We start from the raw sequence: 21,758 nt of genomic DNA on the forward strand, positions 1-21,758 counted from the left end.
GATAAAAAGGAAATAAGATTTTTCGAAGAAGAGGGAATAAGGGGGGGGGGGGTAAACTGCAACTTTTCTACGACTATCTCAGTAAAAAGCACCAACCAGCACAGAATCCAAAAGGACGTTTTCTGCCGTTAATTAAATATGTACCAAAATTAGATCCAGTTTAAACCATAACACTATTGAGTTTCTTAAGAGCTCACTTTATGCGGACAAGTAGTGTGGATACTTATTTTTTGCTAGAATATTTATTATTGTAATAAATATTTGATTTAAACGTGAATTCAAGAAATTACTTGTTTTTTTCCTTACTTTATTGCACCTAATTGTCATCAAAATTTATTGCAAAAAATGTTTTTTTTTGGAATACTGGTATCTCGGTTTCATAAATTAAAAATACCAAAATACCAGTATTAAGATTTTGACCAGTATTGTGAGCCCTAAGCATTAGTAACATCACTGATGACCATACCTCATTGACATAAAAAATTTATATAGGACAACTAATGATCTAAATAAATTTTTCACATCAATATTTAAATGTGAACATACTTTTAGGCTTGAGTATACTACTGCCACATCAAGTACAAGTGGTGGTCATGCCTAAAGTACAAAGGGTACTAGGAAAGTTTTGCAATATGACGCAACAATGAATCACAGGAAGCTGCTTGTTGCTGCATGTTGAGACATGTTCATACGTGCACAGTAGCCCCCGCGCCAAGTCGATGGGCTCAGTTATTCATTAGTAGTGAGAGTGTAAAGTGCTTGCGATGGCATCGTGGTCACAAAATGAGATAAGGACAGTTTTGCGGTATAATTTCGTGCGGGGTTTAACCATAGACCAGTGCTTAGAAGAAATGACTCTTGCACTAGATGATGATTGTCTACATCGTACAACGATATTCAGGTGGTATAGAGAATTCCAAAGGGGAAATTTCACTCTGGAGGATTCTGAGAGGCCGGGAAGGCCACGAACGTCAGTTACGGAGGAAAACGTTACTGCTGTGAGGAAAATGATTGACGAAAACAGGCGAGTGACCTACCAACAGATAGAGGATACTTTGGGCCTAAATGCACCAGCAATTCGTTCGATTCTGCAAGATCATTTGCACGTGAAGAAACTTTGTTCTCTCTGGGTGCCGCATCAACTGACTGAAGAGCAGATGACACGACGTGTGACTTGGTGCCGGGAGATGTTAAAAAAGTTTGATAAGGGACAATCTCGGTATGTGAACAACATCGTGACAGGTGACGAGACTTGGCTGTACTATTACGATCTGCCGACCAAGGCTCAAAACAAAGTTTGGGTCTTTGATGATGACGACACACCCGTAATTGTCAGAAAATCCCGATCTGTAAAGAAGAAAATGATAGCTGTATTTTTCAAATCGAGTGGAATTGTGGACCATGTCGTTTTGGACACGCAGAAGACAGTCATAGCTAAGTGGTATACTGAACAATGCCTGCCTAAAGTCATTGGATCTATGAGGAACCTGCGGCCAAAGTCAAGAATGGACACCTGGTACCTCCATCACGATAATGTTCCAGCTCACTGCGCCAAAGCCTGCACCAAATATTTGACCACGACAGGACTGAAACTTCTCGAGCACCCTCCCTACAGTCCAGACCTTGCTCCCTGCGACTTTGCACTGTTCCCGCATGTGAAAATGAAGCTAAAAGGGAGGTGGTTTTCCAGTGATGAGGACCTTCTACGAGCTTGGGGACAACGAGTGTGCTTTACTCCCTAGTGAAACTTGGCAGAACTGGTTTAAAGATTGGTTTCGGAGGATGGAGAGGTGTATTGAATGTAGAGGAAATTACTTTGAAAAAATTAAATAAACAAAACTGTATTGCAAAACTTTCCTAGTACCCTTTGTAACACATGAAGCACCTTGAAAAGGTCCTAAGATGAGTAGTGCAACTTGTGGGACATGCTAAAGGGTACTGATATAAGGAGATGACTCACTTACCAATCAAAAGTAAGTGAGGCAAATTTAGCATTAGCATTAGTAGAGGCATATGATGCAAGAAAGCAAGCTTATTCAGCATCAGCCAAAAAAAAAAAAAAACACACCACTCCCATTTCACCCCTCCGTTCGCTCGAAATACCTGTCCAGTTGAGCCTTAAATTTGTTTAGGCTATAAACTTCAACAACAAGTGATGGAAGTCGGTTCCACCAACCAACCACCCGCTGGCCAAAGGCAAATTTCCGCACATCTATCCGACATCCGTCCTTCCTCAATTTGAATTTATGCCCTCTGAGCTGATTATTCTGAGCAAGATGAAGAATCCCATTGGCATTGAGCATGCTCAAACCATTCAAAGCCTTATATACCTCTATCAGATCACCTCGCCAGTGCCTAGTCTCCAGACTCTGTAATTTACAAAACTTAAGCCTTTCTTCGTAAGAGCAACCCTTTGTTCCATTCACTAATCTTGTTGCCCTTCTCTGTACCCGTTCCAGCAGCTCTACATCCTTCTTGAAATGAGGTCTCCAGACCTGTATACAGTACTCAAGATGTGGCCTAACCATTGCCTTATACAAGGGAATAATCACCTCCTTATCCCTGCTAGAAAAATTCCTGTATATCATTAACAAGACACCATGAGCTACTCTTGCAGCTCGTCTGCACTGCTCAGAGAACTTCATATCTGCCTGCACAATTACCCCCAGGTCCTTTTCATTCTCCACCACTGTCAGTGTAGTACCGCAGAGTTGATACGTTGCTCTGGGGTTACTGTTTCCCATATGTAGTACTTTACATTTGTCAATGTTAAACTTCATTTGCCACCTCTCAGCCCATCTGTTCAACCTTTCCAGATCCTGTTGCAGCAGCATAGCGTCAGTGGTGTCCTTAACAACCCTGCCAACCTTTGTATCATCTGCAAACATGGACATTAAACTTGATATCCCATCATCAATATCATTCATAAACACCGAAAACAACAACGGACCCAACACTGAACCCTGAGGAACTCCACTAATAACATTAGTCCATGTTGAGCAGTGTCCATTGATTACCACTCTCTGTCTTCTGCCACTCAACCATCCCCTTATCCATAGCAGCAATTTGCCTCCAATGCCACACTGCTCCAGTTTGTGCAGCAGTCTTCCATGTGCAACAGTATCAAAAGCCTTTCTAAGATCCAAATATATAATATCAAAGTTATTCCCTGCATCCAGTTCTTTTGTGACTACATCATAGTATCCAATCAAATTGGTCAGGCAATACTTGCCCTTAACAAAACCATGCTGCATCTGAGCTATAACTGAATTCTTGTCTAGATGATCCTGCAGTTCTTCTTTAACCAGTGCCTCCATTAATTTACCTGGAACAGAAGTTAAACTAACAGGTCTATAATTACTTTGTCAGCCTTTGATCCTCCTTTGTGAATTGGGGTTACATTTGCACATCTCCAGTCTATGGGTACCTCCCCTGAGTCCAAAGAAGCTCTCATAATTATGGCTAGGGGTTTGCTTACTTCCTTTGCTGCCTCCTTTAATATAACTGGATAGATCCCATCCACCCCAGGTGCCTTTTTTATGTTTATTCTCAACAATCTCTCCTCCACTTTCCTCTCAGTTATTACAAAATCATCCAGCTCACTGCCAATATTTACTTTACCTACATCATTCTCCTTCCTGAATAACTCCTCATGTGTGAATGTAGATGCAAAATACTTGTTTAGATTGTTAGCCACCTGAGCAGGATCCTCAACTGTTGAACCATTAATATCCAGTGGACCAATCTGATTCATCCCTTTCCTTCTTGAGTTTAAATAGGTAAAGAACTCTTTTCTGTTTTTCTTTGCATCCTTTGCCAAGGATTTTTCGTAGTCTGCCTTTGCCTGCCTAATCTCCTTTGTGACTTGGTTACAGACCAACTTATATCTATCATAGGCTTCCATGTCACCCATTAATTTGTATGTATCCCATGCACTTTTCTTCTCTGCCACATGTCTCATTAGTTCATCTGACAACCATTTAGGCCTAAACCTTGAACAATATTTCTTAGTTGGTATGTAAAGCCTGGTAGCCTCCAAGATTAGTTCCTTGAATGTTTCCCATTTTGAGTTTGCTGTTGGTAACATCATCAGTTGGTCCCACTGTATAGAATTTAAATACTGTCTCAGACCATCATAGTCGCCTTTACGAAAACAAAAACCCTTCCCTTTACTTCTGATGGTAGTTACCTCCTTGAGTAAATCCCACTTCAACACACTGTGATCACTGCCACCTAGTGGTTCATTTATCTGCAGATTCTTAATGCATGAAAAATCACTACTGATAATCAGATCAAGAGTATTGCTCCCTCTTGTTGCCTCACGAACATGCTGATGTAGAAAACAATCATCCAATAAATCCACAAAAGCCTTGCTAGTGTGCGAGTGACCAACCCACAAATTCCAGTCAATATCTGGGAAATTAAAATCCCCCATTATAAGACTCTCTGATTTACTGGCCCACTCTATTTCCCTGTACAATATCTTATTATACTCATCAGAGTCATTAGGCCTATAGCACACTCCTACTCTCAATTTTGATTTCCCTATGCTTATGTCACACCAAACTGACTCGACACTGCCCTGTCTATCGATGTCGACTGGCTTCACTTCCTTGGACTTTATGTGTTTCTTAACTAATAGCATAACCCCTCCTCCCCTCCTGTCCTGTCTATCCTTTCTATACACATTGTATTCCCCAAATTCCAGTTCCGCATTCCTTATATCTGTGTGACACGTCTCTGATATCTCAACAATATCTGCCTTTGATGTTTTGAGCAATACCTCAAATTCATCAAATTTATTTACCAAACTCCTAGCATTGGTGTACACGCAGGTATACATGCACCTGTTTCTATTCTTGGCTACCCTAACACAACCCATGTGTTTACTTGTACCGCAATGACTCCCAGCAGTCTCTGAAATATCCTGCATCTTGTTTTTCAGGCTTCTGCTCATTTCAATAGAAGCAGCGCAAGAATCACTTCCACCTCTGCCAGTGGCTACTCTTAATCTATTAGTCCTTGTATCCCCCCCCAACTAGCAGTTTTCCGACCCACCTAACTCTGCCTCGACAGCATCAGCAAAAATTCTTGCACCCTTTCTATTTAAGTGTATCCCATCCCTGTAGAAGCAATCTCTCCTGTTAACAAGTACAGTCCAGGCTGAAAAAAATTCTACCCCTTGAGCCTTGCACAATCCCTCCAGGGCTGAATTGATCGACAAGGCTCTCATCATATTCTCCCTCCTATCGTGTCTGGGCAGAATTGCAGACACTTTCAAATTCAACCCTAATTCACGGCTTTTTTTCAACAGTGACCTGTACTTGCTAAGTAATTCCGCCGGTCTCCTACTCTTAATATCATTAGTGCCAACGTGTACAACTATATCACCTTTTGTGCCCTTAAAAGATGATATCCGCTCTACAACGTCACCAACCTTTGCCCCTGGCAGACATACCCTGGTCCTATTCCACCTATCCTTTTTGCAAACATGTTCCCCGCTTCCCTGACAATAGAGTCACCAATGGTATGGAAATGTAGAGAGGACAGAAGAGAAAATAGCATCGAACAGATATTTTAAGAAAAAGTGATAGGTAACAGGCCCAGAGGTAGATCAAGAGGTCTCTAGCTAGGGTTAAAAATCTATAGGAAATAGGATAACATGGAAGTAAATAGTGAATGGAAGGTTCATGATTCAGGGCTGATTTTCACTGCCACGGGTGCACCTTGTAGGATAACAGATTTTAATGATGGTGATGACGGCAGTTGCAGACTGAATATAAGGAAATAACTGGACACAACTAGAGTGCTAAATTTAGGGAAATTTGACAGATACTGAATTGAAACTAGGCAACTTTTTTCTTTTTAAAGCTAATGGATAAGCCTGCCTTCCTTGCATCAATTTAGCTTTATTAATACAAATATTCCCTAATTTTTAATTCATGTCTATTTGTGCAATTTACATGAGTCATGTGAAAATTACACTGTATGTAGCCATAACATTGATGGAAACAGCTGTTTTTCAATGTAATCCCTGTCTTTCTGAGCAATTTTCTTTCAGCAGTCACCAATAGGTATTCCTCCCACTCTTGCTCTCCCCCCCCCCCAAATTTTGTGATAATCTGAGAGTTGCAGACACGTGTGTTTGGGATCTGCCATTGTTTGCTTCTCCTGTTTCCACTTAATTGATATATTTTGGCTATCAGTGGGCAGTACTTGCATTTGAATCACCATACACTTTTTTCAACTGTTCACATATATGAATCATGCAATTTACAGGAGTCGTGTGCAATGACTTGTCCCTTCAGCAAATAAAATCCTATCATTGCACATTGTTTTAATTGTACATTAAATTTTGCCATTTCTTAATTAATTGCTGCTGTGCTACCATCAATCATATCAAACTAATGCAAAACTAATGTTGAATGTTCCAGTACTATCACTGATATAACTATCATTCTTATATAAGGATCTAAGGGAAAAGGAAAAAAAAAAAAACATAACAGATATTGACATAGCCAAGTGGTTAACAAGAGAGTGCAGTAATAACAATTTTTTTCTATGAATATATCCATTTACTCTAAATCCCTGGCAACTCACTATGATGGGAATAAAAATTGTTTAATTATTTATTTAAACAAGTTCACTGTGGGTTGAGCCTGTGTGATTGCTAAATACAATTAATGTTACATTGTTGAATTATTGGTTGTAAATTCTGACTGATGGGACCATGCCAGAGTATTAACATGTAAAAAATACGTGAATAGAAAAGAATGGAATTTGAGATCGTGGTGGACACCATGGTAAAATACAATATTCCTTACATTTTGAAGATACTATAAGTTTTCACAGCTGGTCACTAAACAGTTTGCCACACCAAACCTGCTGGTAACTCTCTATGAGGCACCTTGATCAGCTGATCTATAATCATGATGCCTCAACTCTGCCAACTTGTGGCTGGAGGGAGTCTGAGTGGTGTGTATGCAGGAGGCATAGTCAAAGTCATGTTGTGTCAAGGAGTTGAATATATCTAGCTGTTTGTATGGTATGTCCTAAAATTGTTAATTGATACAATACATTTCACACTTTTACTTTAGCTACTGAATGAATCATGAATAGTCAAACTAATAGATCAAGCTTATCTGTGATGAGACCTATACCTCCTAAAAACTTCCTTATTCATTTCACAAATATATATGGTCTTGGTTCCAATAATATCAATTATTGTCCATTTTCACCTAAAATCCACCAAGCCACTTACTTTTTCTGATCGAGTCTAAGTCTAAATTATAAGGAAATGATCAGGCCACACCTTGAGTACTGTATACATGTCTGGAGGCCTCGTTTTAGGATGTAGAGCTGCTGGAATGAGCACAGAGAAGGGCAACAAGATTGGTGAATGGAACAAAGGGTTGCTTTTATGAAGAAAAAGGCTTAATTTTTGCAAATTACAGTGTCTGGAGACTAGGCACCTGAGAGGTGATCTGACTGAAGTGTATAAGGCCTTGAATGGTTTGAGCATGCTCAATGCTGATGGGGTTCTTCCTCTTGCCTTTTCTTCTGGCAAACAAGAAAAATTTTCTTCTTTCATTAAGTATAAAGATTAAATGTGTTCCACAATACACAGAACAGGAGTTACTGTGATTAAACTGTAATTAAGCTAAAAAAAATAAAAGAAATCACTGACTGTAAAAAAGCATTTTCTTTGATATGAAATGGACAGTAGCTTCACATAGGTAATCATTACATTAAAGTAAATTAAAATTATTAAACGAACTGAGGCCCTTAAAGTTCAAACATACCCCATATGTGATGAACCATATACAGTTGACCAATTTGTGAAAAGAAACCACCAACAGCACTGTCTTTCCTGTACAGAATTCCACGAGCCCTTCAAAAGGAATGAAAAGAAACTGTTAAACATGGGAGAGACATTAATACAGGAATCTCAAATTTTACAATACCACAGCACTATAAAATTATAAACCCAGCCATATACATAAAATTAACAATTTTATATAGATTAGAATTAAACAAGAATAATTAAATGGTAATAATTAAATTTTAATCTCTATATCAAAAGAATTAGAATGACAGAACTTTACAATATTATAAATAAAGCCTAGACCCGGTGCTAAGGGCACACAAGTGAGGCACTTGCCACAGGCGCTGCTTAAAATAGGTATTACTAGATGCACTACTGCATATATATGTGTATTAAGATACAATATGAATTAGGTGCTGTTACAAGGTTTTGCCTCAGGAACCACAAACACTAGTTCCAGCCCTGGTAAAGCCATTAAATTGGAAATAAACAAAAAAATAATCACAATTAAAACCCGAGGCAAAATTTTAAAAATCTGGGACGCTTCCCCCAATAACTTGTTTTTATGTTTGAGCTTTTATATATAAATACAGTGGACCCCGGCTTTACGATATTAATTCATTCCAGAGACACCATCGTATCGTAAAAATATCGTAATGTGAACCCAATAATGTTTTTTGATAATTCGTTCCAAGTCCTCGGAAGTTGAAATTTTTGCTATATAACTAAGCTATTTATCTCTGTTAAAGGTGATTTTTACAACAGAAATTGTATTAGTCTTATACAGAATACTGAATACCTATTTTCTAGTGTATACCACGCACCTTTTATCTAAAAATAACTCGCTCTAAAATTATGGTGTGTCTTATACACTGGAATAAACAGTAGAGCATGATACAAATTTTTAAAAAAAGATACAAAATGCTGATGGTGCCACACATTTTTACTTATTCCCTCCCCCCAAAAAAGGCGCCTCCGTAGCCAGGTGGGCAGGAGCAGCAGTGCGTAGCACACGCTTCTTGATTAGACCGGGGTTCGAGCCCGTGACCACCAAATACGGAGGATGCGGAAAGGTCAGGGAATGACCACCGCATATACCGGAGCAATATGGCCTTAGTTGCTAATGCTCCTAAAAACTAAAATAACAAACAATAACTAACAATCCCCCCAAAAAATGTTGTTTAAAATGATAATTGATAATTATAAACACTAAAAAAAACAAAAATCGTAATTTTCATTTAACTTACATTGGAAAAGCTGTGTGAATGGTGGTGTGGTGATGAAGCTGGAAGAGAATCTTTTACCATCAAGATATCAGGACAACCTTCAGGATCTGGTGTTCTTTCCAATCGCTGCCTCTTGCTACTTATGGTATAAAAACTGTCCAAAGTGGTTTGCTTTTGGTGCTTTCTCTGAAGATTCTTGAAATAACTTAACACCTGATCTTCAAATTTGTAGGTCATCAATTCAGTCGTTTCAATATCTGGATTTTTTTCTTACTGTCCTCTTCACAACATCCCACACAGCAAACATGTCCTTAATTTCTTGAGTTGTTGCTACACAGTCATCCTCCTCATGTTCCTCATCTTCACTGTCGTTCTCGCCCATCTGCTCTAATTCCTGGAGCTCCTCTGTTGTCAACTCCCTTCCGTAGTCCACAATTAACTCCTCCACACCTGCTGCATCAATCTCTAGAGCCAAGGACTCACCAAGAGTGATAACTTCCTGCTCTAGAACACCTTCAGCTTCAAATCCTTCAAAATCATGGATGACAGAAGGCCATAAGTTCTTCCAAGCTGCATTGAGGCACCGAGCTGAAACTTCATTCTAAGAACTGACAATCATTTGTACACAGTCTAAGATGTTAAACCTGGTCTTCCAGAATTCCTTTAAGGTGATGGCTCTGCTCCTCAAGTCTCTTCAAAGCATCTTCTTTGTGTAATTTTTTTTAAAGTTGGCAATCGCTTGCTGATCCATCGGCTGAAGCAGAGGGGTGATATTGGGTGGGAGAAATTTGACAGTAATAAAGATAAATTGCTCCTCCAGAGATCGAGCAAGTTGGGGATCATGACCTGGACCATTATCCAAAATTAACAGTGCCTTTAAAGGAAGTTTTTTTTTTTTTTTTTTTTCTAGGTAACCTTTGACTGAAGGACAAAACACTTTGAATACCCATTTATTGAAGAGGTGTCTTGTCATCTAAGGCCTTCTTGTTTCACTGCCAAAAAAGACACCCAACCTGCTTTTGATGTTTAAACACTCTGGGAGTTTGAGTGGTAAACCAACATTGGCTTAAGTTTAAAATCACCACAGGCATTAGACTCTAATAGCAGAGTAAGCCTATCCTTCATAGGCTTTTGACCAGGCAACGAGGCCTCTTCTTTTGTGATGTATGTTTGCCTACGCATCCTTTTCCAAAAGAGGCCCGTTTCATCTGTATTAAAGACTTTTTGAGGAAGGTAACCCTCCTTCTCAACGAGCTCTTGAAACTCAATCTTAAAGTTTTCAGCTGCTTCCTGATCAGCACTGCAAGCTTCTCCATGCCTTATGACACTTTTAATATCAGACCCTTTATGGCTAAGGGTTTGCTTACTTCCTTTGCTGCCTCCTTTAATATAACTGGATAGATTCCATCCTATGACTCCCAGCAGTCCTGGAAATCTCCATTACCTTGCTTTCCAGTCTGCTGCCCATTCTAATAGAAGCAGTGCAAGAATCACTTTTGCCTCTGCCTGCAGCCACTGTTGACCTTTTAGTCTGTTTGTTTGTTATTTGGTTTTTAGGAGCATTAGCAACTAAGGCCATATTGCTCTGGAATATGCGGTGGTCATTCCCTGACCTTTCCGCATCCTCCGTATTTGGTGGTGATGGGCTCGAACCCCGGTCTAATCAAGAAACGTGTGCTATGCACTGCTGCTCCTTCCCACCTGGCTACGGAGTCGCCTTTAGTCTGTGTATCCCCCCACACTAGCAGTTTTCCGATCCACCTAACACTGCCTCGATAGCATCAGCAAATATTCTTGCACCATTTCTATTTAAGTGTATCCCATCCCTGTAGAAGCAGTCTCTCCTGTTAACAAGCACAGACCAGACTGAAAAAATTTTACCCCTTGAGCCTTGCACATTTCCTCCAGGGCCGAATTGATCGACAAGGCTCTCGTATACTCCCTCCTATTGTGTCTGGGCAGAATTGCAGACACTTTCACATTCAACTCTAACTTGCGACTTTTTTTTCCAACATTGACCTGTACTTGTTGAGTAAATCTGCAGATCTCTTACTCTTAATGTCATTAGTTCCAACGTGTACAGCAATATCACCTTTTGTGCCCTGAAAAGATGTTATCTGCTCTACAACATCATCAACTTTTGCCCCTGGCAGATATACCCTGGTCCTGTTCCACCTATCCTTCTTACATAGTATTCCCCATCTCCTTAACAATAGAGTCACCAACAATAACTAGTTTCTTTGGGACCAGCGCATTCTGCCTTGGATATTGCCTCTGTTGCCTGATGCACAGGAGTGAGCTCTGTCGTTGAGCTGGGCAGCTGAGAGCCTGATGGGCCCTCACATTAATTTTTCGAGGGGCCGATCAAGCTCTCATAGACACCCATCAGAACACCGAGTTGGCGCCTAATTTCTTGACACTCCAGACACCTAGCACGCACAAAGGTATCCTCCTCCTTGGCTAGATCATGTACTGTTTTATAAAAGTCAGCAAACATTTCACATATTTTTTGAGGCTGTGATGCGTTGGAGACTCGCCCCTTCGTTTCTCCCCTGAGCCACAGCACTCTCGCTAGTCTGTGATCTTTACTTCGCAGCTCTAGTCTGGGTCATGATTTCCGTTTACATACAATTTAATTAACAATGAAATTTAATAAGATTAATAATATTTTTGATTAATTAATAATACTATAATAAGCTAACAGATTGGAAGTAAAGTAAAGATCACAGACTAGCGAGAGTGCTGTGGCTCAGGGGAGAAACGAAGGGGCGAGTCTCCAACGCATCACAGATTTAATACAGTGCTTCGTATTGCGCTATCTAGTTTTCCTTTGTACCTTCGCTATCAGTTGGAGATATATATATGTTAAGCTATTTCTTATCGACTACAATATGGCGGCTAGTTCAACAATATTGGCGCCAACTCCGGGAGTCATAACTTCCAAAAATAGCTGGTTAAATTCAAAATAAGAAGCTAACGAATACTACTAAACCTATTTAATATATCCATAAAACATAATACACTGTGCCCTATTGACTGGGCATGGCTCATTTAGAAAGACTATAACTTCGGAATCTCAGCTACTCCATGGTGCTCCTGTGGATAGGAGGAGTCCTGGGAGCATCTGGTCTACGAGTGTGACCACTACGAGGACCTCAGATTTAAACTATACACCAAGATTCACTTGCTTCTTCGAAACTAGGAGCACATTGTTCTGCAAGAGGAACAGACCCACAAAGCCTTCACACTTTTTGCACAAAATCTGTTCACAAGACAATGGACCCTCCCCTTGAGTGGAGGTATCCCAAAAGTTCAAAAATTCACGAATAGGACAATCAATCATGAAACAACAGCTATCCCTCAATGGCCCAGAGTAACGAAACACAACTAAGACCTGACTAAATTCAGAGAAACCCCTCTCCAAGGAACAACATAAATAATGACAGAAATAATATACTTCAGATATTTTGCGCTGGATCAGCAACTGACCAAGAAAAAACTACACCCCACACTGTATCACTGGAATGACTTTCAACCTGTGAGGCAACCAGGATCTGGTCGGTCCACATTAGTGACAACAAATTTTATGCAACCTACATGGTCCAAAACAGGGATGAGACTAGTATACTACTTTGAAAAGAAACCCATTGATAAAGATCAAGCAGTTGGTCTCCCTCTTGACCTCCTAAGCGAATGACAACAGGAATAGATACCCAAACTGACAGGCAGTGGGGTGTGTTAAAGTTGACCTTCTAAGCGACAAACTGCTATGATATAACTGGACCAAAACATGGAAGAGACTTTCTTACCACAGACAAAGAAAACACACCAATAAAAATTGGAGGTAGGACATATCAGTATCCTCCACTGTGACTCAACTCATCAAGACACCACAGAAGACCAGAAGAACCTCATCTTGCCTTGTTGGGCACGTGGACTAAAGGAAACCCAAGGTGGTCATATGACTTATCATGCACTGTTTCTCTTGTGAATGGTGCTTTCTTTCCCTTCTCGTGGGGAGAGGGGGCTTCCCCCACTCCTACCCCTCCCCAAATCTCTTTCCTCTGGTGGGGCACGGGCCTGCTCCACTGCAAACACAAGGCCATCCTCTCTATCGGTCCCTTACTTCCTTTTCTTCCCTCCAGTCTTCAGCCTCCCCCCCCCCTTTGACTGTTGACTTTCACAGCATTTTCAGCCCTATGTGTCCAAATTTAACTACATCAAAATTTCTTGCCCGACCCAATTAGGCATATAGAAAGTATTATTTCAGTGTAAAACCCCTCGCAAGCTTCTTCTAAATTATCCTAACAAAGGCTAATGACTAATTGCAAGCATTTTTTTTTTAGGTTCTAGCCACTGAAATCCAAGGAAAGTAGGTGGCAGGACCCAGCAGAATACTATATATTACAGGTAACAACCGGCCTGCCTTCCTGTGGCAAGGTATGAACAAAGGGCACAACATGCTACATACCACATGACCCATATACTTTTAAATCCCTGGCTTGTCCGATACAGTGTACATATGCGGAGATGGGAGAAATCCCAGGAGCTATTAGACCCAAATATACCTATACATTACTGCTGACCAGTTACACCCTATCATGGCAGAGGTCTTCCCCTCTGGCTGTGCCGTCTTTCAGCAGGATAATGCGCCATGCCACACCGCACGGATTGTTCGAGACTGGTTCGCGGAACAGGAGGAAAACTTCCAGGTATTGTCCTGACCTCCAAATTCTCCAGACATCAATCCCATCGAGCATCTGTGGTTTGTGTTGGAACAGCAACTCCGAACTGCGCGTCTCAACCTTGCAGCAGTTAAAGGATCTGCTTGTTACGTGTTGGTACCAAATACCACAAAACACATTTAGAAAGCTTGTAGCATCCACGCCTCACTGGGTACGAGCTGTTTTGGATGCACATGGAGGAACAACATCATATTAGGTAGGTGGTCATAATGTTTTGGCTCATCAGTGTATTTTTTCCCGAGTCTAAAAAAAATGTTTCATGGGTGTTTTCTCCGTGATTTTATTCTTTAATTGATCTAAATAAAAGTAATTAAGTTAACTTTATTCAGAGCAATTTTAAGTTATTTTGAAAAGAGTTAACTAAATTACTTTCAATTATTATTTATTATTATTTTTTTTAAATCTTACGCTACCCAAGCAGGTTTAGGAGAAAAACATCATGATATGAGTGATGTTGAACATACTAATATAATTTTAAATAAATTAAGTACAACTGCATTGTTGCTTTAAAATATTCTTTGTATGTCTCCACTTTTTAAATATGGCTTATGAGGATGACTTTTTAAATGAACTTTTTGTTTAGATTTAGTTTTGCTAAGAGTAAAAAAAAAAGTACATAGGTCAATTTGAAAGCATATAACATGAATCCTTAACTTTTACGAGATTTTTATACCTTTTACTTTACTTGGAAAGATAAAAAAGGGTTAATTTACTGAAAATAAAATTTCCTGTAACTTAACAGCTAATTTTATAGTTTGTCATTTCTCATGTCTCATCAAAATGCAGTAATTGTATGGGCATCTTCCTTTACTTTAGCTTGAAAAAAAAAAAAAAAAGTAGTAAAAATTATTATCCATGTCCAAGCCCTATGGCATCATGCTATCCACTTTCATGAAATGCTTCCTTTGACAACTATGTACTGCACGAATTTTTAGTTATATATGGACACATTTGGATATGTATTGTATTTTATGTAGCATATTTTGCAATGAAAAAATTTCTTTTCCATAATTTTACTAAGGAGAAAACACTGAAAAATGTGTGATACTGCACCCCCCCAACTTGAGAACTCCCTACTGTAATGTATTAGAATGCCATAAATTGGATCTTTCACCAATATACAAATTTCAAAAATGCCATTTAGAACAATTCAGCAATTACTTAGAAAACTTAATAACCAAAATATAATCAAATAATTAAAATTCCTGGCAAGAGCCAGAAAAGTTACATATAAAATAATAACAGAAGCTAGATGGGCATTCCTGAATGGCATATAACTATATAGGATCACTCAAGTCAATAGTATAGCTTAATTTTACGGTACTCACCTTTTGTATAATCTGCAGTTGATGCGTCAACTACAGATTGGATCCACAGCTAAGCATCAACTGCAGATTATACAAAAGGTGAGTACCGTAAAATTAAGCTATGCTATTAACTTGAGTCAATCTAAATCGGTATCTTAAGAAATTCTACAAATTTTACCAACAATGCCAACAATTGGCCCTCGTATTAAAATTTATATAGCAGGTAAAAATTACATTCTGTAATAAAAATAACTTATTTTAAATACATAATCTTAACTTACCAACTGTTTCCCCACTCTATCATGGTTCCTGGCTAAAAAAAGAAGAAAAATGCTAATAATTAATAAGCCATTCTTAGTCACCAATATACATTAGTCACTATTATTACACAGCTAAATGATGCAATTTCCAATATAGATCAGTGCCTAATTATATATAAAAGTACATTAAATAGTAAAAAGGTATAAAAATCAGCATCAAAATTTGTTTGGAGGACTAATGTGTTTCTGGAAGTCACGACCATAAAACAATTTGCACTTTCTGATTTATTGGGCTTTTCTGTTACTGCAAGCAATTATAAACAGGTAGTAAACTCGCATTTGTGAAAATACCGATAGCTGGAATTGGGTGGGTTTTTACGTTATTATGGTGAAATGTGTTTCCCCTTTACTGAAATCTTCAATTGTATAAAAAACATAAATAAATTTTCAGAATCTTCTCTTCATTCCTTTTTTTTAAAGCTTCATAAAACTTGTTACTCCGCACAAATCGTGTTAGTTGCACTTTGTACGTTCCGTTAAAAAATGCTTATGCATGCTATTGAAATTTATAAAGAAAAGAGAAGATTATCTTGAAAATAAACGCCTCCTGAAGTATTTCTGAACAAGACGACTCCTTGTGCAACAAACCAATGAGTACCAAGCCAATAATGAGTGATCAACGAGTGTGCATTTAGTCGATGATGATGATGAAGAATAAACATTCTTTAACATTTGTAAGTCATAAATAATTTCTCTATTATTATAATTTGCTTGATTTTACAGGCTACATTTTAATTTCTTTGGATAAATCAATCATTGTTTAAACAAACTAATTAGTTAACTAATTTCATTGTTGATAACATAACCGCTTTTTAACATTATGTCTATGAGAAATAAATTCCTGCTTTACGAGCATGCGCTAGGAATGAATTAACTCGTAAAGTCGAGAACTGTTTGTTTGTTTGTTATTTGGTTTTTAGGAGCATTAGCAACTAAGGCCATATTGCTCCGGGAATATGCAGTGGTCATTCCCTGACCTTTCCGCATCCTCCATATTTGGTGGTGACGAGTCAAGAACTACCTGTAATAATAGAAGCTAGATGGGCATTCCTGGATGGCATATAACTGTATAGAATCAAAAATGCAATCTGCAGCATTCTCTACTAGATTATTTGGATAAAAAAACTGGGTTTCAAAAGACAAAAAAAAAAAAAAAAAAAAAAAAACCCATAGCAGAGACCAATTAACTTGGCCAAAATTTAAAAATGTCCATAATTTCTCTCACTGAGACAGACCTTGAACAGAGACCTTTCTAGTGTGTAAGGATGGTGATTGCAATCATTGTAGTAGTGGTGAGGGCTTAGTGCACCATGTGCAGTTTCAGCATTTATTCTCAAACCAAACTTAAAATATTATTATCATTATTTTTTTTTTTTGTATTAATGAACAAAATTAAACTTTCGTGCATTCTAAATTCACAGATTTTAAACTGGCATAAAGTTTAATTGTACTACATATTCTAATACTTTTTTGCCAAAAAAAAATACACTACTTACAGAAATATTTCTAGAGTGAATAAATTAAAACAACAAAAACATGGCATGAATTTAATCTGTAACTACAATGGTCTCATACAGTTTTCAAATTCTCTGATCAACTAATAAAGTTACCAGCAAATTCTAAATGGGAAGCATTCAGTAATGCCACAGTAAAAGCTACTGAGCATTTTATACTGACTAAGTGATACTGTTCAAGGCTTAGACCTAAATGGATGACAGATGAACTGGTGAGACTTGTGGCAGAGAATAAAAATGCACAGGATGCATATAAATTATCAGGTGATAAAAATGTCTACAGTAGACAAACTAGTCTGCAGTCAAATCACAAAGGAGATTAGGCAAGCTAAGGAAGATTACAAGAATGCTCTGACAAAGAAAAGCAGCAGACTTCATTACTTATGTAAACACTAAAAGGAAGAGGACAAATCACATTGTATATGATTCGATTGTTGATGATCCTGTACATGTTACTGACAAAGTGAATAGGTATTTAGTATCTAAATTTGCACGAGGAATTTTTTAGGCCTGGGAATGCTGGAAGTGTGTCAAATTTAAACAGGGAGTTGAATGATTTTGTAATAACTGAGAGGAAAGTGGAGGAGAAACTGTTAAAGCTACATGTAAAAAAAGGCACCTGGGGTGGATGAGATTTATCTAATTATATTAAGGGATACAGCAAACATTTAGCCATGACTACGACAGCATCCTTGGATTCAGGGAAGAATCCTTTGGACCAGAGATGTGCGAATGTATCCTAAAATCAGAAAGGGGGATCAAAGAGTGATATGAGTCATTACAGACCTGTTCAAGGAAAAATAATGGAGTCATTGGTTAAAGAGGTAATACAGTTACACCACAGTCACAGCATGGATTTGTTAAGGAGCAATCCTGTCTGACCAATCTGATTGGATACGTTGACACAGTAACAAACAAACTGGAATAAAAATAATTTTGACATCATATACTCGAATGAGTATATTCGAGTCATTCAAATGACTCGAATGAATACAATGGACAATTGTACAGAGAAATAGAGTGAGCTAGTAAATCAGAATGTCTTATAATGGGGGATTTTAACTTCCCAGATATTGACTGGAACTTGTGGGTTGGTCACTCACACACTAGTAAGACTTGTGGATTTATTGGATAATTGTTTTCTGCAGCAGCATGATCGAGAGGCAACCAGAGAGGGTAATACTCTTGATCTAGTTATCAGCAATGATCATTCGTGTATTAAAAATTTGCAGATAAAGGAACCACTAGGTGGCAGTGATCACAGTGTACTGATGTGGGATTTATTCAAAGAGGTAACTACCATCAGGGGTAAAGGAAAGGGTTTTTGCTTCCGTAAAGGTGAGTACAGTGGTCTCAGACAGTTTTTAAATTCTGAACAGTGGAATCAACTGACGATGTTACCAACAATAAATTCTAAGTGGAAGCATTCAAGGAATTAATCGTGGATGCTACTAAAAGTTTTATACCTATGAAGAAATTTTGTTCAAGGTTTAGGTCTAAATGGTTATAAATGAACTAATGAGACTCATGACAGAGAAGAAAAATGCATGGGATGCATATAAATTTTCAAGCAACTCAGAAGCCTATGGCAGATATAAGCTAGTCTATAATCAGGTCACAAAGGAAGTAGTAGTAGTAGTGGCATGTGATGCAAGAAAGCAAGTGTATGAGCTTATGCAGCATCAGCCAAAAAAAAAAAAAAAATCATACCATTCCCTCCAAATGCCTGTCCAGTTCTTCCTTAAATTTATTTAACCTGTCCACTTCCACAATGTCAGATGGAAGTTTGTTCCAGCAATTAACCACCCACTGGCTAAAGGCAAATTTCCGCACATCTATTCTACATCTGTCTTTTCTTAATTTGAATTTATGCCCCCTTAGGTTCGTAATCTGAACAAGTGGAAGGATCCCATCAGAATTCAATGTGCTCAACCCATTCAAGGCCTTATACACCTCAATCAGATCACCGCGCAGGTGCCTAGTCTCCAGCCACTGCAATTTGCAGAACTTAAGCCTCTCTTGGTAAGAGGATCCCTTCATTGCCCTCACCAATCTTGTTGCCCTTCTCTGTACACGCTCAAATAAATCTACATCCTTCCTAAAATGAGGCCTCCAGACCTGTACGCAGTACTCAAGGCGTGGCCTGACCATTGCCTTATACCGAGAGACAATCACCTCCTTCTCCCTGCTAGCAAAATTCCTATATATCATCAAAACCCCATAACCTGCCCTGGTAGCCTGTCTGCATTGCTCAGAAAACTTCATATCTGACTGCACAATTACTCCCAGGTCTTTTTCATTTTTTACCACCTTAAATGTAGTACCACACACACAGTTGGTACATTTCTCTGGGGTTACTTCTACCCATATGCAGTACTTTGCATTTGTCAAGGTTAAACTTCAGTTGCCACTTCTTAGCCCATCTGCCCAAATTATCTAGATCCTGTTGCAGTAGCACACTGCCATTACTGTCATTAACAACCCTGCCAACCTTTGTATCATCTGCAAACTTCGACATTAAGCCTGATATACCTTCATCAATATCATTGATAAATATACAAAACAACAGTGGACCTAACACCGAACCCTGTGGGACTCCACTAATAACATTAGTCCACGAAGAGCAGCACCCATTGATTACCACCCTCTGTCTTCTCCCACTTAACCATCCTTTTATCCATTGTAGCAACTTACCCTTAATACCATTCTGCTCCAATTTGTACAATAGTCTTCCATGCGCAACAGTGTCAAAAGCTTTCCTGAAATCCAAATATATATGATATCAAAATAATTTTTTGCATCCAGTTCCTTTGTAACCACATCATAATATCCTATCAAATTTGTCAGACAAGACTTTCCCTTAACAAACCCATGCTGTGTCTGAATTATTGCTGCAGTCTTGTCTAGATGATCCTGCAATGCATCTTTAACCAGTGACTCCATTATTTTACCCACAACAGAAGTTAAACTAACTGGTGTGTAATTACTCGTGCCACCCTTCGATCCCCCTTTGTGAATTGGGGATACATTTGCACATCTCCAGTCCGTGGGAACCTCCCCTGAGTCCAAGGATGCTCTCATAATTATGGCTATAGGTTTGCTTAGTTGCTTTGCTGCCTCCTTTAATATAACTGGATAGATCCCATCCACCCCAGGTGCTTTTCTTATGTTTAACTTCAACAATTTCTCCTCCACTTTGCTTTCAGTTATTACAAAATCATTAAGTATCCTGATACAATTTGATAACCTTCTGCCATTTTCAAACCTTAATAATTCCTCATGTGTGAATGTAGATGCAAAATACTCATTCAGTTTGTTTGCTATCTGAGCAGGATCATCAACGGTCGAACCATTGATGTCAAGTGGACCAATCAGATTCATCCCCTTCCTTTTAGAGTTTATATAAGTAAAGAAATCCTTGCTGTTTTTCTTAGCATCTTTTGCCAAGGATTTCTTGTAATCTGTCTTCGCCAGCCTAACCTCCTTTGTGACCTGATTACAGACTAGCTTATATCTGCCATATGCTTCTGAGTCGCTTGAAAATTTATATGCATCCCATGCATTTTTCTTCTCTGTTACGAGTCTCATTAGTTCTTTAGATAACCATTTAGGCCTAAACCTTGAACAATATTTCTTAATAGGTATGAAATTTTTAGTAGCATCCACGATTAATTCCTTGAATGCTTCCCACTTAGAATTTACTGTTGGTAACATCATCAGTTGATCCCGCTGTACAGAATTTAAAAACAGAATTGAAAGGTTAGGCAGGCGAAGGCAGATTACGAGAAATCTTTGGCAAAAGATGCTAAGAATGATATACAGGCAACTCTCGATTTATGAACGTTCGACTTTAGACGGTCAACCATTGGTTCACTTAGGTTCTGGGAAAGGGAAGCTTCCTCATCCCTTTCTCTTCCAGTCACAAAGATACCTGAAACGGATAATAGCAGCACTGCAAACACACAGCAAAAAATTCGCCCAACCGATCTTTCGCTTCACATAACAACAAATGAGGTCAGTTATTTAATACACACTGTTAAGTGTAGTTCTGTATTTGGTGACTTAAAAATATATTTTTTAAAATTTAAGCCCTCATGGGTCCAAAGCGAAATAGTGCTGGTGCTGATAGTGGTAGTAATAAAAGATGCAGTATTAATTTAGAAACTAAGCTAGACATCATAATTATGACTCGTGATTATGGTGTAAACCGATTGAGTATCGCCACAATTATTAAAGATAAAGAAAGAATTGTGGAGGCAGTTAAGGAAACAACTCCTGTTTTAATGAGTAGAATAGTAAAAAATAGAAGTTTTTTGTTGCACGAAATGGAAAAAAACTCTTAATTTTGTGAACTGAGAGGCAAACATACGACCATGTGCCTCTCAGCTCATTAATAATTTAGAAGGCTAGGAGTTTATTTGAAGATTTGAAGAAAAGAGCTAGACCTGAATATTCACATTACTGTTTTGCATATTTTGTATAATGCATACATAAATTATAATAAAAATTAGTGTATAGACCATTCGATGTTTAATACAGTACACGGTTTTTGTTTTAAAATGGCTGCTAACGTATACGATACGTATCGTAATAGCCAGCGGATGGTTAATTGCTGGAACAAACTTCCATCTGTTGTTGTGGAAGTTGATAGCTTAAATAAATTCAAGAAGGAACTGGACAAACGTTTAGAGGGAATGGTAGTGTGAAATTGTTTTTTTTTTGGCTGATGCTACATAAACTCTGCATGTTTTCTTGCATCACATGCCTCTATTACTACTACTATTACTACTAATTCAAGATACACATAATGAACAAAGCGTA

At 38.4% G+C, this 21,758-nt stretch overlaps 1 protein-coding gene across 1 annotated transcript in view; it reads right to left on the minus strand.

Moving 5' to 3' along the window:
• Positions 1–21,758, minus strand: part of LOC150090266 (protein NipSnap-like) — a 93,678-nt gene that overhangs the window by 20,446 nt on the left and 51,474 nt on the right. The window contains exons 6-7 of the mRNA XM_090389789.1: positions 15,385–15,416; positions 7,803–7,891 (exon numbers count right to left, since the gene is read on the minus strand). Of these exons, the coding sequence (XP_090245915.1) occupies positions 7,803–7,891; positions 15,385–15,416 (121 nt within the window). The remainder of the gene's footprint in view (positions 1–7,802; positions 7,892–15,384; positions 15,417–21,758) is intronic.

This window comes from Mastigoproctus giganteus, chromosome 2 (genome assembly GCF_048544385.1).
Source record: "Mastigoproctus giganteus isolate SK-2022 chromosome 2, ASM4854438v1, whole genome shotgun sequence".
In the NCBI taxonomy this organism is placed as follows: Eukaryota; Metazoa; Arthropoda; class Arachnida; order Uropygi; family Thelyphonidae; genus Mastigoproctus; species Mastigoproctus giganteus.